This window comes from Cydia strobilella, chromosome 6, assembly GCF_947568885.1.
Source record: "Cydia strobilella chromosome 6, ilCydStro3.1, whole genome shotgun sequence".
NCBI lineage: Eukaryota > Metazoa > Arthropoda > Insecta > Lepidoptera > Tortricidae > Cydia > Cydia strobilella.
Genome location: NC_086046.1, coordinates 6,509,844 through 6,530,047, shown reverse-complemented (window position 1 = coordinate 6,530,047; position 20,204 = coordinate 6,509,844). Strand labels below are relative to the sequence as shown.

At 41.9% G+C, this 20,204-nt stretch overlaps 2 protein-coding genes across 2 annotated transcripts in view; one reads left to right on the top strand and one right to left on the bottom strand.

The window, feature by feature from the left end:
* Nucleotides 1-243: 243 nt before the first annotated feature.
* Nucleotides 244-14,606, bottom strand: LOC134742397 (protein pelota). Its single transcript, XM_063675524.1, has 7 exons — nt 14,443-14,606; nt 14,109-14,352; nt 12,878-13,132; nt 11,989-12,211; nt 3,076-3,268; nt 2,273-2,379; nt 244-1,625 (listed from the first exon to the last, which is right to left on the bottom strand). Exons 1-7 carry the CDS (start codon nt 14,481-14,483, stop codon nt 1,528-1,530), a joined length of 1,161 nt encoding a protein of 386 aa, XP_063531594.1. The 5' UTR covers nt 14,484-14,606; the 3' UTR covers nt 244-1,527.
* Nucleotides 14,607-15,287: 681 nt separating this feature from the next.
* Nucleotides 15,288-20,204, top strand: part of LOC134742326 (CAP-Gly domain-containing linker protein 1) — a 63,597-nt gene continuing 58,680 nt past the window's right edge. Inside the window, exon 1 of the mRNA XM_063675375.1 lies at nt 15,288-15,928. Within this exon, the coding sequence (XP_063531445.1) occupies nt 15,673-15,928 (256 nt within the window). The 5' untranslated portion in view covers nt 15,288-15,672. The remainder of the gene's footprint in view (nt 15,929-20,204) is intronic.

Genomic DNA, 20,204 nt, shown 5'->3' with positions numbered 1-20,204 from the left:
GCGGGGCGAGGTAATTCGAGTTGATAATACTATTACTTATTCTGTGCTAATGCATCCCATAGCCGCCAGGGCGGCGCGACTACATGTATCTACAGAGCCATCGGCAGCTACAAAGGCTACCACTAATGCAATTATTGTTTTTGTACACAGAATAGGGTAGTGAATAAAAACCAAGAGCTGAATTTTATAGTATAATTATTAAACATTTAAATAATTACAGTTCGCTCATGAGTTCATAACGGTACCTGAGACATATATATATACAACATTTGATATTCATAACAATAAGAGCCAAGCACAGAGCATAGAGTCAATATAACCATCAGACAGCAACAACAGAACAATTTCCGATACAAAATAATAACAAAGACTGAAAATTCAATATATTTTTATGACGACTTGAAAACTGTATCTTATTAGCTACTACTACTATACAGGTTGTTTTTTACAACAGGAACAAATTGTAAAGACAACATTTGCAAAACGAACAGAATATTTGACTATTCGCCAAAAATGTACCAGTCATGGGAATCAAACGCGAAACTAATCGATTATCTGCTAATTGATTTTTTTCGAATCGTATTTTTGCTTTTTTTTATGTACAGTACAGTCGGCTGAAGAAATAGTTGAACCACTTGAAACAACAACAAATGTACAGTTATTCAACAGTGTACAAACTCTGCTCATTTGTTATCTCTTTGTTCCAAAATTGTAGCAAGACTAATAAACTCCATAGCTGCATGCACACTATTAACTGAATAGTAGTTGAGGAAATATTTGTGTGCAGAAGTAGCTGGATCTGCGTCCGTGTAATACAAACCCGTATCAAAAAGCTCGTGCTGCGATCATTTAGAACAACCTCGCCTGCTGCTGACTGCACCAAAGTTTGTTCCTTGAGCACATTCGCTTGTGGTAAAGGTGTAATACCCCTGCCACATACTCGAGTGGAATGGGAAGTAGGCAGAGACGTAGTAGTGTGGCCGCGCTACTCTTCATGCCCGCCGCCACAGAATAAATAATAGTACTACCGTACAGAAAGGAAACTTCCTACAAAACCGAAGTTTGACAGCAGTTCAGGGTCGAATCATGCTATCCCTTTCTAATATATGGCACTATCCCTTTCGGCTATTTAGGGTTATCAAAATTCAATTCATTAGTCCTCATCTTATCTGCGGTCGTGCACGCAAAGGGACGTCAAGTTGTGCCAACCCTAATAATTGCTCGGAGCAATGCTGAGCCGAACGAAGCCGAGTTTGCCCGAAGCGAGGAGTTTTGCACCCCTGCCACCGCTCCCTATTTTGTCGGTTTTTTGGCGCGAGTCAAAGGACCGGCAATATGAAGTATGGAGTGTCGCGCAGATCTGCTCCATATATATTCAACTTAAAACATGAAGTTACGATTGCTATTTATATGGCAATTTTTTGACATGCGCATACGAAAGGTTAATCGCGCGAGTAGGGCAGTGTGCGGCCGGAGCGGGCAACATCGCGGCTGCGCGAGGAGCATAGTGTGGCCGTAGTATGAAAGTTAATCCGAATCTGAATCCTCGTCTTCTTCGTCGCTATCTTCCAACTCGGGCATTGGGAATCGCAGAATGGCTGCCACACCTGTTAGCTGGTCTAGTTCTGTTAAAAAAAAAATGCTGCAGTTTTACAATGTGCCTACGAAGAATTGTCATTAATTTTGAATAGTTAGGGTAGGTTGCACCAACTGTTTGTCGTCGTTAAAGAGTTCGCTAAATTTTATTGTATGGAAAGTTTCATAGTAAACCGCCGCGGCGCGCCGGGTGACGTTGATCAGTCTGTCAAGTGCGGATGGTGCAACTGACACTTAGTGTGTTCCTGATAATATTAGCGATCAACCTAGTTCTTCAAAAAAATTTATTGCGATGTTGCCACTAATGCTACTAAGTTGTCTAGTTTAGTTTAGACTAGTTTACTTATTGACCGCCATCATAGTGACTAGGAACACTTCACAAAATTAATGTCAACTAAAGAAAAAATTGCATTCATCATGATATGGGTACATTTGTCTTCCACTTCTTTTTCCGTCCTACCGACTACCGACCAGGTCAATTTGAAAATTATGCCCTCTCTCAAGACAAGTGTCTACCGTTTCATTCTAATAGCGACGTACGTGCATTTTATTAGGATTTAATTTTGCGCGTGACGTATTGTGCATATATGTAGTGAATAAAAATCAATACTACTACTTAATGTAAATAAATCAACGCAATAAAAAGCTAACACAATCAAAGTGATCAGAAACTTACGTTCACCAGAAACGTGCATGCTGGAGAATATCCTGACGTCTCCACCGTTGTCCCGTACTGAGTCCACCAGAGCTACATACTCCTTCCTCTTCTGAATGTCTTGACATCTGCAAACAAGGTTTACAGTTAGAGTATTGATATGTTTAAAGATTATGTTATATTCATAGCTTAGATAAATGAATAAGAAGACGCACAAAGTGGTGCAAAATAGTGTTGCCGCAGGTTTGACACCTAAACTGCACTACACTCTTATCTTCACAAAGTGAGGGAGTGTGATAACTACATTATTTCTTGCAATATCACCATCATACCATTTTAAAATGCAATACTTGGCACAGGACCTCTCCCATTGTACAAGAGGATTTTTACTCTAGTCCCCAAGATGGGGGACTTAACGGAAACGTCAGACGTTTTATTCTTTTGCAAATATTGTATGCCGGTAATACAGGTTTCCTTTTGTTTTTAGGGTTCCGTACCCAAAGGGTAAAAACGGGACCCTATTACTAAGACTCCGCTGAACGTCTGTCACCAGGCTGTATCTCATGAACCGTGATAGCTAGACAGTTGAAATTTTTACAAATGATGTATTTCTGTTGCCGCTATAACAACAAATACTAAAAACATTTATGAATTTTTTGCCGTTTTTTGCGTAATGGTACGGAACCCTTCGTGCGCGAGTCCGACTCGCACTTGGCAGGTTTTTTTTCCTCGCCGAAGAATTGATTCTATACTTTTATACAAAAAGTTAATACAAACCTACCTAAATAACTTATCAGATATACAAAAAGTAAATACAAACCTACCTAAATAACTTATCAGATATCATCAGGACCTCAATCGCCTGTGCCTCATTAGCCCTCTCAACATGCTTCTTCCCGTAGAACGCCTTGGCCGGCTCCAACTGCAACATGGTGTAGAAACTCTCCAGGAGCTTTACCTCGCTTGCTGCCTTTGTGTCTGAGATTTTTGCCATTACTGCAGGCTCTTGAAGAACCTCTGAAATTATACAATAAAAAAGATTAAGCACCCTTAATTTGGCACAAAAAAATCAAGATAGTGAATCCAAGCCTCCTTGACACTCATTAGTTCCAATGATTCTGATTAGGAAGAAAATACAAAAAGGGGGTCAAAGGTTATGTATGTCCTGACATACTAATTCCAAATTAAGTGTTAAAACTACCTAATGATTGGCATTGGAAACTGGCACTGGCACTGAACAGTGGTGCCTTTACACAAGGTTGAAGGTGCCCACCATTTGGCACCAATAATCATCATCTTCCTCGCGTTGTCCCGGCATTTTGACACGGCTCATGGGACCCTGGGGTCCACTAGGCAACTAATTCCAAGAATTGGTATAGGCACTAGTTTTTACGAAAGCGACTGCCATCTGACCTTCCAACCTTGTTGGGATTAGTCCGATTTCCTCACGATGTTTTCCTCCACCGAAAAGCGACTGGCAAATATCAAATGATATTTCGTACATAAGTTCCGAAAAACTCATTGGTACGAGCCGTGGTTTGAACCCGCAACCTCCGGATTGCAAGTCGCACGTTCTTACCGCTAGGCCACCAGCACTCTCATTTGGCAGTTGGCACCAATAATAAGTTTACTTTATTAAAATCAGTTTAGTAACATGAAATATTTAATATGATCATACAATATGAGAAAACTCCCAAACAATGGCATACATCAGACATCACAATTTTATACAAAAAAGGTGACCCAAAAAATATAACTAACTATCGGCCCTATAAGCCTGCTAGCATGCACCTACAAGCTGTTCACGTCTCTGCTCTTAAATAGAATAACAAGACAAATTGACAATCTCCAACCAGTAGAGCAAGCGGGGTTCCGGTCAGGCTACTCAACAACAGACCACATCCACACAATGGAATAAATCATAGAACGATACAAAGAATACAACTAACCTTCATAGACTACACCAAGGCATTTGACAGCATCTCCCACAACGCAATCTGGAAGGCCCTCAATGACTGCAAGATAAACTCTAAATACATCAACACTCTAAGGAATATATATGAAAACAGTACTAGCAGAGTCAAACTCGAAACGAGAGGAAAAGAATTCAAAATAGGCAGAGGAGTCCGACAAGGGGACCCAATATCACCAAAGTTATTCATAGCTGTAAGCAAAATTTATAGTTATTCATAGCTAAAAGCATATTCTATCAACTGGACTGGGATAAAAAAGGAATTAAAGTATTCGATAAACACTTAAGTCATTTGCGTTTCGCAGATGATATAGCTATATTTTCAGAAAATACCAGCATCTACAAATAATGTTAAATGAGCTGAACGAGGAAAGCTGTAAAGTCGGATTAGAAATGAACCATACAAAAACAAAAATTATGACTAACGGAGCCCCTACAAAAATACACATACAAGGCAAAGAACTTGAATATGTAGACCATTACATATACTTGGGCAAGAGAATTTCTTTCGACACAGACAGCAACAGCCAGGAGATAGAATCCATAACAGCTGGAGGATGTACTGGAGTTTTAAAGAGCTTTTAAAAGGAAATTACAATCTAAAACATAAGAAAACAGTAATGGACACGTGCATTTTACCATGCCTTACATACGGTTCTCAAACTTGGGTGCACACAAACAAGAACAAATTAAAGATAAGAACCTGCCAAAGAGCCATGGAAAGGAGCATTCTCAGTATAAAACTAAAGGACAAGGTTAACAGCAAGTACATACGATCCAAAACAAACATCATAGATGCCCTCGAGTTTGTGCTGAAACAGAAATGGAGATGGGCCGGCCACATAGGAAGATTGACAGATGGACCAACAAAGTCACAAAGTGGCCAGGACCCCATGGCAAAAGGAAGGCGGGAAAACCCATAACAAGGTGGTCCAAGGATATTATAGCCACAGCCGGAGAAAATTGGCTAATCAAGGCAAAAGACCGAGAAAGGTGGAAAGATATGGAGGAGGCCTATACCCATCAGGGTCCTTAAAATAGTAAAAATGGAAAACAATAATATTAGAAAACTTTTTTTTATCATGTAAAACTATTTAAGGAAAAATAAAGGCTTAAATAAATAAATAAACAAATAACATGAAATATTTACATCTTATAACAGGAATTCAAACTGACTACAAACTGCAAGAAACTTAATACTTTTCCTGTAATTTCAGACTTTTAATTATGTACATTTGTACAATAAGTTTTCAGTAGTATATTTTAATTTTGTCTACTTTATCAGGTGACACTAATTAATACCACAAGCTCAGAGCCATATTGAACCATACAGTAGAACCAAAACAAGGTTCATTTTTGTTTAATTTTATTTATGCAATGAGTTTTGGTTGTGGTTGTTTGGTTTAGGGGTGGAGTGGTGTGATGACCTCCCCGAGCGGGAGACGGGGGGAAGTTTGGGTGGGCTTCGGCCCGCCCAAAGGTCCGTCTGTCTCCTCTGGTCCACCCTGGGCAACGTCACTAGCGACTGGCATTCGTGCCTCTTTCTAGTCACGGCTAACATCCACACTGGTGTTGTCAGCAGGAGTGGGTTACTGCTGACAACCTACACACAACCCACCTGTGCTAGGACCTGCACAGTTGAGCGCCGTAAGCAAGGATGACGGGATCCTGGCGATTGAGCCATTGCCAACCCGCGTGGCAACACGTCTGCTTCGGCCCGAATTTCGGGCGAAACGGTGGCCCGGGCTACTAGCCACAGTCCGGGAAATGGTCTAGTGAGGTACCGTAGGTGGACTCACGGCAAGAAGTGGGAGGGCCGCAGAGGTAGTTTCGGCTGCTGATGTGGTGGTGAAAGGCCATGCTGAGGAGATTCGTTTAGGTGATTCTGGCGGAGGGCGTCTGACCTGGGCGACCCTACGTCCCACCTTCACAAATTTCCGATGTCGCGCAACTAGCCAACTTCTCACTTCTATACCCGAGTCGGTGTCCTAACGACTGAAAGCACCTTTTATATGTGCCGGTAAGCGTTCCCAATGTTGTGGGCCCTTGTAGGGTGGGAGCCGATGAGGATGAAGATAAAACGTACGAACTATGGATAACAGGTCGAACGAAAACCCCCAAGCTGATCCAGCAGCGTTCATCGCTAATGGTGAAGCCACACATGCGAGACAAGCTGTCCCAGAGACAGTGCGTCAAGCAAACCACCCGGCTGGTCAGCAACCTAGTTCATCTGGGGAGCAGACTGGCCCAAACACATTCCAGGACTGGCAGGTAGTGGACCGCAGGCCCAAGAAGCGACCCACTAGTGGGAAGCCTCACCCAGCCAGAGCCGGGACTTCTTCCTCTTCCAACCCACCCCCCCCTGTTCAACGTCAAGGTGGGGTGGCTAAGAAGAAGAAGAAAAATAAGAACCAGAGGCGCGCGGCTCGGCTAGCACGAGAGCAGCAACTGGGCACCACACAGACACACACACACACACAGACACACAACCCTGCAACCGAGGAGGGAGCACGGGCTTCTCAGAAGCCGGCACCCGAACCGGCGCCGAACAAGCAGGATGCTGCTGGCAAGCCTCCGCCGAAGGGGAAAGGTTCCATCCTACCCCCTAAGGCAGGAAGGTCGGCCAGTAGCCCTGCTGTTCCGACTGCAGTTCCACCCAAACGACGGCCAGGCAAGTTCGCACGAGCCACTGCTAAAAGGACGCGAGAAGAGTCCTTCTCCCCGCAAGGAGATAACAAAAAGCAGCGACTAGTGAGCCCCAGCTAACCGAAAGCGTCGTACGCACAAGCAGCGGCATCTGACCTGACGATCGTCATCACGGACGCAAAGTCGGGTAAGATCTCCGCTGAAACATCCCACGCCATTCTCCGCGGGTTGCACCAAGCAATCGTGGTGGAGGCGAGGAAGAACATCGTGGGAGCCCGGCCACCTAAATTCAAGGGTAAACCGGTTTTCGCTGAGGGGCAGCTGAGGGTCTTCGCAGAGGACGAATACTCGGCCGCCTGGTCTCAGCGATGCATCCAGTCCCTAACCTTGCCAGACATCTCCCTAACGGCAGTTCGCCAGTCGGAGATGGCAAGGAGAGTTAAGTGCGGGCTCCTTATACCCAACATCAACAACTCGTCCTGGGAAGACGTCCGTCAGGCAGCTGACGGACTGAAGTACCAGAATGAATGGGCCAAGGTCGGCACTTGGTCCATCATTGAGATACTGCGGCAAGACCAGGGGTGGTTTGTCGCCTTCACAATCCCCGAAGACCTCGTCCCCGCCTTTATGGAGAGGGGGAGATCCCTGAACTGTGGAGTGGGTAATGTCTACCTCAGGTTCAGGGGTCCCGGAGGCAAATACCTGGACCAGCCTCCCACCCTGCAGGACTCCACCCTAAGGGTAACGGGAGCACAGGTCCCTAGTCGACAGGCCCCGGGCACCCCCGGTCAGAGTAAATCTGCCTCCGGAGAGGAAGTTGCCCCCCCATCGATGCCCAAGCCAACGACAGCCGAACCCTCGGAGGATGAACTCCTTGGCACTGGTGACGAACCAGCCGGGACATCATCCGACGGTGAGTACCTGTCGGCTTGGATAGAGACGGGGCTGGCCGACATGTTGAAGGAGGGAGGGGAGATGCAAGACGGAGACCCCACCACCGACAACATGGACACCGGCTAGTGTCCTACAAGCAAACCTCCAGCACAGCGTGGCCGCTACGGCCCAACTGAGACGCTGCCTGGTAGGTTTGCCAACAGCCGTTGCCCTCCTACAAGAACCATGGGTGGGCAACGGTCACATACGCGGGCTCTCCGACACGAAAGGTAAGCTCTATTACTCCACGGTACACGCCGTCCCTAGGGCTTGTATCCTAACCACTAACAATATCATTGCACAACCGCTCACTGAGTTCTGTTCCAGAGACCTGTGTGCGATTAAACTACAAGTTCCACTGCCAACAGGCTGTCGCGACCTAGTCCTTGCCTCGGCGTACATGCCCGGAGAGGACGAGCCGCCGCCCGCCGAACTACAACGACTGGTCAGCCACTGCGAGAGAGCGGGCCTCGCATTAATCATCGGGGCCGACTCCAACGCACACCACCCGCTGTGGGGAATGGAGACCAGTAAAAACAGAGGTAAGACACTTGTTGAATATCTTGTGACTACTAATCTAAACATTTTAAATGTAGGTGCCGAACCAACATTCGTAAACAAACGATGCAGGACGATTATTGACCTGACTCTGGCTTCGGAGGAGGTCAGTGAACTAGTCATGGGATGGCACGTCTCCCAGGAGGCCTCTTGCTCAGACCATAGATGGATTCGCTTCAATCTACTAGCATCTAGTGACACACCAACCGCCCGAAGGAATCCCAGGAAAACGGACCGAGCCACTTTCAGGAAGGTCCTAGGTGAAAGCCTCGACCTGCTTCCTCCGAGGGACGACTTCCGGGAACCGACTGAAATAGAACAGCAGGTAAACATCTTAACCGATGCCCTCGTAGACAGCTACCACAAGGCGTGTCCCTTAAAACCACCGGCAAGGACTGCCATAACGGGACACAAGTGGTGGGGTCCAGAACTGGAGAGACTCCGACGGAAAACCAGGAGACTCTTCAACAGGGCCATGAACACAATGGCCGAGGTAGACTGGGACAACTACTATGAAGCCAAGGCCAATTACAAAAAAAGACTGCGGTACTGGAGATCCTTATCATGGAGGAACTTCTGCAGCAGCATCGAAACACTAGACCACGCCAACCGTGTAAGGAAAACATTAGCGTACAAGACCACATCGCAATTGGGCTCACTCCGGAAACCCGATGGCACGTACACATCTTCCCCTGTAGAGACCCAACGCCTTCTCCTGGAAACTCACTTTCCAGGATGCGTAAGTCTCGCCGATGAAGATCAGCAGGATGAGGTATACAGTACAGCAGACAACAACTGGCAAATGGCGCACAGAGTCGTCACCGCTGAGAAACTCAGGTGGGCTATAAACAGTTTCCATCCCTTCAAGGCGGCTGGTCCGGATGGGATCTTCCCTGCTCTCCTACAGTGGGGTCTAGAGCCCATCCAGCAAACCCTGACCAACATCATGGCAGCATGCCTAGCCTGGGGGTACGTGCCCAGGAGATGGAGGGATGTGAACGTGATATTCATACCAAAACCAGGTAAGAATGACTACACGGCGGCTAAATCCTTCAGGCCCATCAGTCTCACATCATTCCTGCTGAAAACACTGGAAAAACTGTGCGACAGGGATTTGAGGGATCGAACGCTAAAGAACACACCGATGCACAACAACCAGCACGCGTACAGCTCAGGTAAATCCACAGAATCGGCACTACACATGGTCGTCAGCCGCATTGAGAGAGCCATCCATGCCAAAGAACTGTGCCTTGGCACCTTCATTGACATCGAGGGCGCTTTCGACAAGACCCACTTTACCAGCATAGGGAATGCCTTGGATAGCCACGGCGCGGAACCCGGACTAACAAAGTGGATTATGAACATGCTAAACAAAAGAACTATAAGGTATGCAGGTGAACCGCAGGCCGTGGCGGCGGTGCGAGGATGCCCTCAAGGGGGGGAGTCCTGTCACCTCTGCTGTGGAACCTAGTAGTCAACAACCTTATAACCAAACTGAACGAGAAACACTTCTACACAATAGGCTACGCTGATGATCTGGCAATATTAATATCAGGTAAATTTGCCAGTACAGTCTGCGATCTCACCCAGGCTGCTCTTCGGATTGTAGAACGCTGGTGTAGAGAATTCGACCTATCAGTCAACCCCACCAAAACAGAAATGGTAATGTTCACCAATAAAAGAGCGCTTGGCAACTTTACCAGACCAACACTTTTCCAAACCGAGCTACAGCTGACCGATGAAGTTAAGTACTTAGGGCTAACTCTCGACAGTAAACTCAACTGGAACAATCACATCAACAAACGTATAGACAAGGCGGGAGTTGTCTTTTGGCAATGCAGAAGGATGATTGGTAAGAGGTGGGGACTCAACCCAAAAATTACTCTCTGGCTCTATAAGACCATAATCCGCCCCTTACTCTGTTACGGTGCTCTGGTTTGGTGGCCAAGAACAAACCTAGGCAACGTACGAGACAAGCTACAAAGACTCCAAAGGCTCGCATGCGCGGCCACCACTGGCTGTACGAGGTCCACACCGACTGCAGCCATGGAGGTCATGTTAAGCCTTCCACCGCTGCACCTACACATACAACAAGAGGCCAGTCTCTCAGCGGTAAGGCTGCGAGCCCTTAACATATGGTCCAACATCATAGGAGCTCTTCACACAACTTGCCTGGATAAGGTATATGACGAATTTCCAGTGCTCAATTCGGGCACGGATCGGATTCATAAACAAGCTATCTTCGACAAAAGGTACAAAATACAGTTATACGAGGACGACAATTACGAAGGACTCAATCCTCGGGAGCTCAGAATCTTCACTGATGGGTCCAAAACAGACAGCGGATCGGGCTCTGGAACCTTCTCAGAAGACCTGAACATGTCAATCACCACTCCGCTAGGAGCCCATAACTCGGTATTCCAGGCTGAGTGCATGGGCATCATAAACGCGGCGGCTGCCATTACTGCAAGGAAGGTAGTAGGATCCTCCATCCGCATACTCTCCGACAGTAGAGCAGTCTTGATGGCTCTAAAAAGCCATATAGTCACATCCAAACTTATACACGAATGCCACGAACGACTAATGGAGGTATGTCATAACAATAAGATCACCCTACAATGGATCAAAGGACACAGCGGATCCCGGGGTAACGATGCTGCGGACGAGCTTGCCAGGCAAGGATCGAGTGCGGGAGCGATTGGCCCAGAACCGATCCTCCCGATACCGTTTAGCAAGGTACGTTCAATGCTGCTGGCACGTACAGGGAAACTACACACAGAACATTGGCTAAACCAGACTGGATGCAGACAGGCCAAACAAGCCATGCCTGGCATCAACGGAAAGCTCACAAGGGTGCTCCTTCAATTAGGAAAGACCCGACTGAGCATGGTAACCAGTGTCATAACAGGTCATGGACTATTTAACAAACATCTTTTTATAACAGGTGTCACAGACAGTCCCCTATGCAGAGGATGCATGGAGACAGAAGAAACAGCCTCTCACGTGGTGCTGGAGTGCAGCGGAGTGGCCCCATACAGGGCAAAACATCTCGGATCCCCGAGAGACCTCCCCGAGGTCCTACTCAACATCAAAGGTTTGATAGGTTTCCTCGAGGAGCTGGGCTGGCAGGACTAGCCCACCCCCATGTCACGCAAAATAGGCGCCAGTCGTCGAGTTGCGGAAAATCGCCCGAACTACAATACAATACAATACCCATCAGGGTCCTTAAAATAGTAAAAATGGAAAACAATAATATTAGAAAACTTTTTTTTATCATGTAAAACTATTTAAGGAAAAATAAAGGCTTAAATAAATAAATAAACAAATAACATGAAATATTTACATCTTATAACAGGAATTCAAACTGACTACAAACTGCAAGAAACTTAATACTTTTCCTGTAATTTCAGACTTTTAATTATGTACATTTGTACAATAAGTTTTCAGTAGTATATTTTAATTTTGTCTACTTTATCAGGTGACACTAATTAATACCACAAGCTCAGAGCCATATTGAACCATACAGTAGAACCAAAACAAGGTTCATTTTTGTTTAATTTTATTTATGCAATGAGTTTTGGTTGTCACCTGACAATTATTTAGAAAATTGAACAATCTGTTAACATACCTTTCAATGAATGTTTGAACCCTGATGATGCTTTCACCAACAGGAACTTGCTCTTATTGTCAATAAGCAGCTTGTTATCAGTTTTAATTGCTTGCTGCATCATGTATTCGAAGAACTGATCCTTGACGAAGCCAGGTGATGCTATGATTACACACTTCACTATGGAGAAGTCTATGTGCCGCAGAATTCCTTGCATCACTGCATCGTAAAACTTGTTTAGGCCCTGGAATTGAGAATTTTGCATTTTCAATAAAGCATTTTGAACTTTATTTATTTCACATTGTCACAAATTGGAAATGTGACAAAGTAAAACAATTAGTTAGTTAATTTTAAGAACAAATTGTTTATAATTAATATTATCAAGGCAGAAAATCTTTCAAATAAATAGCTATAAAGTTTTCTATGCTAAAAAGACAAAAACTGTATTATTGTTTTTTAACGTGTCTCTAAATCAAGTTTTTTTTTATTAGTTCTGTATTTCCCCAGCTAATATCGTACCATCAGCCGTAGAAGTGGATGGCGAATTTATCAATAAATTCATTCATAATTTCTCTATACAATATTGCAGCCCACTGTACCTATATCTATCACTTATCAGTTCATCTTTGTTAAAATGTTGCATTAATCAGTATAGGAAAAGTGGCATGAGGGAGCCAGGTTTTAAAGAGCCACTTGCATTATTGTGATAGTCTGGGAATAAACTTTGTACAAGCTTTTATTTCATTTAGTGGGAAAACTAAATTCATATCACCTATAAACATTAGACTCATACAAAACTTGCTCTAAATCCACTAAAATAATGCAAGTAGCTCTTTCAAAATCTGGCTCCTTCGTGCTACTTTCACTTTCTCACTAGTAGTAATACAGAGTCAAATTTAAACTGACATACCTTTTCATGTTGCTGTACAAATCCTTTCCGTTTCCTAGGAATAGTGATATCAATCTTTGACCGCACTAGAGTCATGGACGGTGTTATGAGGCACACATGCGCCAGCCCCTCCTGCATCACCACCGCAGCAACGTCTGCATTTGCTGCCGGGTCGCATGCCATCTCCACTCTCTCCAGGGCCACGGAGTCCCATAGTGTTTTTTGTAAATTGAACTTTCTGTTTAATTCTAGATCTAATGTGTGGTATGCACCCATCTGAAATGGTTGATAATACTTAGTCAGGTCATTTACGGCTTTAAATAAAATAAAAAAACTGATTTGAAAGCTTGTTTTATACTGAACAAAACGTAATATAATTAGTTTTAAATTTAGATCGCAACTTTATGTGCGTCTTGTTTACTTTGGGATTGTCGTTAGACGCGAATACGCGGCTGGGTTGTGAAAAATTATACTTTACAAAGGGGAGTAAAAATCAGTGTCACAATAAATATAGGTACAATTGTTTATTAGTATGAACCTACTTTATTAGAACAGAACATTATTTTATCACCAACATTTTGTTCTCTGACAACCCTTTAAACTTACTCTTACTTACTTAGGTACTTTTCAGTAACACACTTATTTTTGACTGCCATCCAATGAGTAGGTTTGGTAAAACATGTCCAGTTGCAATTCAGGCAGTCCAATACACATGAATTATATATTTTTAAAAAGATAAAAGATCCAGCTTTTATTTTATGTAAGATTCAACCATGTAATAAGGATAATAAATAAATAGGGATCAAAATCACCTTTCACAGGTCACATATTTTTTGCATGTTTTTTATAACTTTTTTCCGAATATTACATAGTTATGCAAAACTGAGACAGAAAATTACATTAAAAAATTTTTAGTAATTCAGCATTAAATAAGGTTTCAACCCATATAATTATATGAATAATAAGGGATCTGTACCTATAACTTTTTTATCAGTAAAAATCTTTGTGACACAACTTATGACCTGACTAAGTATTATGTGTAAATGCTTAGTGTTTGGATTAAAACCTTGAAAACCAGTCAAGAATTTCATAGATTCATTATCAATTTCATGGCAATAATGGAATCATTATTTGTCTATTGGCTTATGATCCTAATTATCATGTTTAGATTCCAATAGATAATTATGACTATGGCCAATGTAAGATTAATAGCAAATAGCAAACATTAGGATGAGGATGGATAAAAAATTACCTTGACATACTGGTTCTCCACCACATTTCGCCCTTTCAACCGTAACACACATGCTTGAGTATCAAAGTCTATTGTCTCCACATTTATAGTCAAAGTTGTCCTAACTCTGCTACTGGTAGACGAACCAGTAGCGGATTCTGTTTGAACTTTACGTACAGTAGACGCAGTCACAATATCTCCTTCAGAAATGAGATTGTACGCGTGCCAGATGTCTTCTGGCTCTTCAGGAGTGAGGCTGATACTCCTGTAATCATAAATGGTAGGTTTTCCTCAGATTAGAACGATGAAACATAGAAAATTCACCGAAATGTTCAGCAGTGTAAATTAACCTTACCCGCACCCATCCTTTTCGATGCTTTTGTGATTTAACTTCATCTTAGGATTCTTGGGGACTGTCTGCTTATTTTATTCCATTCTAGTTTTTATTTGAATTACTTATAGCTACGTTAAATAAATTGCTGTTTGTGCCATCTGCTAACCACAGAATCACAAAAGAAAAGACAGTGATGAGTGACAGACGGAACAGAATGACAGCTGATGTATAAACAAATAGAGCCTATTTGAGACTTACATTAGACTGCTGGATACCTGGATACGACAAATAAATTGTATTAAGGAATTTAGCACTTTCATTCATCCCTTTATTTACCTAACTAATTATTACGAAAGTGGAGTGCAATAATTTTTATTCGTAAGTATGCAACAAATAATAATACTTTTTTTGGAAATTATCAATTACCGCGTTTTTAACTGTTACTGGAGTAATATTTAAGAACATGACTACGGAGGAGCACTACGGAGAAAGTTTATCTGTGGTAATTTTGAACGTTCGTTCGGTGACGGAGACGGTGGAACAGCAAATCGCTTATATTTGTTGTCGTGGTATTAAAATAATGGGTTCATAAATATTTACCTACTTGGTTCTTAACTTCGGAATAATTGACTCTTAGTGCCAAACTACATTTAAGCATGTGAAAAGAATTATTTTACGGATTAAATAATATGTTTGTGCAGTGCTAGTGCTATTGATAACACTGTCAAGCTCAGCTGGGTTTCATTTCAACGAGCGGTAAAAATCTCGCGATTTTTTCTAGGTAGTGGAAAGCACTTTTGTGCTCCAGTTCCTCAAGGTATGCCGTTACATTTTCTCTATTATGCTAGCTTGTTCAAGATGAGCTAACGACTTTGTGTATATTAAATACATAACACGGTATTGTTTTCTATTATTTATTTATTTAAGCGGTCGTGTGATGTTTACATCACTTTATTTTAGGTTTTGAGTACTCTTAAATATTCCTTAAGAAACCTAAGATATTACACCAGTTCTTAAAGTAACGTCCTATATTTACAATAACCAGCATTGGCCGTGATCCATATTGCGTGTCCTCTCCTATTGCGCGGGAACTTGCTTTATTTTTAGCATTCGCATGTTTATCGTTGTCGCGTCGCATATATTATTTAAATTACGGTATTTGCAGTGAAAACTTAACATGCGGGCGATTGATAAGATAGGTTCATGAACAATATTAAAAAAATCGAAGTGCATCAATAAAGTGAATCAAAAATGAGCGAACCGCAAGAGACGACGGCGAGTGACGCGGCGCTGCAGCCGGCCGTGTCATCGACGTCGCTAGTAGGAGATGCATCGCCCCCCGGCTCCACAGCATCTCAGAGCACACCTGCAGCTTCAGTCAAGTCTGCAGAATCTACCAGACCCTCGAGCCTGCCAAAACCTTCAGGACTCAAGCCTCCCAGCAAGATTGGCAGGCTGTGTTCCAACTCAGCACCAAAACCAGCAGTCCCCATCTCTCCAAGGACAGGTGAGTGTTATGCAATACCTAATTTCATTTCTTAAACATCATTTTTAGATTAAGCATGTTTATGAAATCTAGATCTTAGAAAAAATCTAAGAGACCAAGCAAACTGCAATTGACACCAACTGTTGCTTTTGGTGCTAATTATTTTAGTCTCTAATTATTAGTTGATGTGCTTATTCTCATGCCTTTGTGTACATTCATTCATTAGAGGCATTAAGCAATTATTGGCAGAGTTCGAGTTTAGATAATGACTGTCGTTAACAATGTTAATTGATTTGACTTTATCCATTGTTCCCATGCTCTTATTATCTTCAATCAATTTAATAGGTCACAAAGTCTTTAGGTCAGATTACATATTCTCCAAAATAGGTTAATATACAAATCATTTCCCCATTTTATCTTACATATTTCAAAATGAAAGACACGGGAGATCAACAATGGGTTTTGACTTGACATATTGTTGGAATTTTCCAGCTTTTATTTTTATAAAAAAAAAAGCAGTACTTATCTAAATTTTCAGCAAAATACTGTGGAATATGCTTAAGTTTAATGTTCCAGTACATTGCCCCAGTTTCACAGGCACATGTTTTGATAAAACAATAGTATGCACTTGTTGTCAAAACAGAGCTAATGTTCAAGCCCATACCACTCATTTTAGGAGATTATCTATTCCTGCTGGAGTAAAATGATAAGATAAATACCTATGTTCTTGAAGAGATAACTTTATTTAATAGAATCTTAATTTGTTTACTTGAAATGTAGGCAGTGTTAGGTCATCACTATTTTTAACCCATGAGCTGCAGGTGACCTCAGCTCTCGTAATATTGAAATTTTATTAAATTTCGATGATAAAACAACCTTGGGAACAGATAATACGAAACAAGTTTCTTGACTTTAAAATTTGCGTCGATCGTGTTTGGCTGTGCTTGAGTTTGATGAGTAACTGTGGCCATTAAACATGCAAGGCTGATTTGAAATTGGATGCTTAATTGCAGTTTCTAATTGATATTTATCAGACATCATTTTGTAGCCATATTTTTACAGCATAGTTAAATTAATGAGATGGTTAAAATCTATCTCTAGAGTGATGTATTCAAATCCTACCTACTATGTACCAACTTTAACCTGTGTTAGCGTTAGTTTAATTTATTGTAGCCATTGTAGGTACCTATAACGTTCTTTGGTATGATACCGGTAGTGCCTACTTTATCAATTTGTACAGTTTGTACAAATAAAACATTCTCGTAACATTAAACTAATTACACGGTTTAACTCACGTATTTTTAGTCGCGCGTTTCGGAGCCTAATAGCGAGTGGAGATTATTAAAGCTATGACTTTCGTAACATTTAGCTGAAACAGAAACATTGCATGTAGGAATATATTGGTCGACATAATCATCATATCAATCGGAAAGTTTACATGCAAATGCATAAAAGCCCACCCGTCACGCGCCCATGACGATGCCCGAGCGTCACGAACATGCTACGTATGACCACATGCTTTTATTGAATTCTCCTACATGAATTTCATTCGTGCGTAACATGCCCTACAGTGCCTGTCCGCTTTAAGTTCAAAGCAAATCAAATGCGATTTTGTATTACTATTTATTAAGCTACATATTAACGCGTTTTTTGCGATAAGATATAATACAGTTCATTCATATAAGCATGTTATTTCCATACCATAAACGTGGTGTAACAATGACGTGGCTACTGGTTAGTTTCGCCTGAAAGAAGTCTGTTTCGATCGTGCGGCCGTTCGTTAGCGGCAATAACTCGATTTCACCGTACCACAGTCAACAAGGAGTGATATTCCAGTCGGTTGCCGAATCGTGCGTTAAGAAAAACCAGTACAACTACCTACACCTAACCCATTAACTTAACCCATACCTGTAACGGCTCGCGAGGTCACAATTACACTAGTTCTTTTCAACGTTTAACCCATCAGAGCACTGTAAGCAGTGGGAATATTAAGCTTAAGGTGGCTTAGGCTATAAATGGCTATAGTTGTTACGTGATAGGTATTCTTTTACCTTTTACTGTGGTGGCGTGGCTAGTTAGTTTCTAGGTTCCTGACCAGATAGCACGATCACATTTATGTCCGGAACCAAGCAACATCTACAACCCTTACTAGCACATCTAGCAATCGGACTGGTGAGAGGGAGGAATAGTTTATGTCGAACCTACTACACGACACAATCGGTATTGGTTCTTCCTATAAACTTTTCCATGTTAAACCAAGAAGACCAAACATTTTGCTATCTTTAAAAGAACCTAATGTTCCCGTTGGTGGTGCGAAAATTGCAGACCTAATATGGAAATTTTAGTCCTAGGTTTTGCCAAGCGAGTGTTATTTGACCTTCTAAAAAGTGGGGAAAACTTCATATTGTGATCAGGTTTTTACCAAGTGAAACAGGTAACTTAAAAAGGAATCATCTAGGGTACCAGAACCAACATTGTTAAAACTTGAAAGTTCGTCCTAGCAACGAACGCTCTCAGTTAAGTTGTTATATCAAAACTTTCGCATTATAATAGCGCCGAATGTCTAAACGCAAGTTGTTTTGAGTTTTTATATCAGCTAACGGGCCTTCCCAACAAAAACTTAAATCCTGTTATAGTTAAGTGAATCTGAATACCGGTTCTTAGCACGACCTTCGAGTACTACGGAATGATTTACGTACGGCGTACTTATTATAGTACAAATACCGTTATTTTGAAACAAGCTATGAGGAAACGATTTATACACATAAACTTATTAAACAATTACATGTGAACGTTTCATTTTTGTAATTGTTTTAAAAGTACAATCAGCATAAATATTACCCCTGCAATGGTGAATGGAAATTAGTAACGTTAACAAATTAAGAAAATTCTTATGATTTGTTTGTTTTACATTTAAATTTGTTCAAAACTTCTCGTTGGCATTAAATATTCGAAAGGGGTGGGTTCTTTAGTAGGAATTAGCGATTTTCCAGATTCCCGTTGCCGAATTTATCCTATATCTAAATATGTACCTGATACCCAGTATCATGGTGGTCTAGGGCTTCATTTCATTAATTACACGTCAATAGTTGGTAATTGTCTTTATGCGTCATAAAGACATGTTAACTACATAATTGAATAGCAACCCGCCATTTTCCGAAGTAGGTAAGACATAAAAACAAATGACATTAATTAGTCTCACAGTGTTTATTTAGATACGTGTCAAGGATGTCCTGTGTGCTTAGTAAGTGAGCCCGAAATGGCTTATTCGTGTTTTGGTCATGGACCTCCGATTTGTCTTCGTCCATTCTATTGTTCGTGATTCACTTTCTCCCGCGTGCGTGACTGACCGGGCTGTTGTTGCTGACACTTAAGTGTTCGACTCGGTCAAACCGGTATATATTTAAGCTCCGAGGGCCTACCGCGAAAAACGAAAATCGAAATTTCGTTATCTGCCTCTATCGCTCGAACATGCAACAGCGAGAGGCAGATAAAGAATTTTCGATTTTTGTTTTTCGCGGTGGAGTTTCTAATATTAGATCAATAAAGTGTCCCATAATTATATTTTAATTGTCATGCTTTCAATCCTCGCCCCTTATAAGTTTTGAAAATCATTGGGCCTTTGTACCGTGATTCGTTTAGTATCGTACCTATTCATACCTGGTGGTTTGTAATGAACCTTATCATAAGTGAATTACAAAAATTTTTAATAATTAAAAAGAAATCAAAACATTCGCGATTTTTTCGTTTTCAGTCTTACTTTCCGAACACAGCAGCTATAATAGTTAGATTAATTGACCTAAATGAAGAAGCTTGCTGCAGAACCTTCACTAGTGGCGTACTTAATTTTCTAGTTGTTGGAATAATAACTTTGCTATGTCATTAAATTTAAATTTGATACACTTAAAACCACAACCTGCTCGCCTGTTACTCAAAAGATACCGAAACAAGGATTTGGTTATCCATAATTCATATTAATTATGGGCCGCGAGTCACAATTACAGTGGTTTCTTTGAGGTTAGTGTTCCGTAAGCTACGAGAACGCGTCTCTGCGCCGGCGCCGCGCCGGTTTATCCATCCGCTCTATTATCGCCGCTCGATCACGAGCCAAGCACTTTTTCTGATTAGTTCTGCTATCTAAATGTCAATAAAAACTGACCGAAATAGGCTTGACAATCTTGGCATGTTGATTACTTAATACACTGCCATGACCAGTCTTTTTATTTACATTTTGAGGCAAATAACTGGCATAACTAGTTTGCAGAGCCGTTACAGCGCATCAGTTAATTTTTTGTGT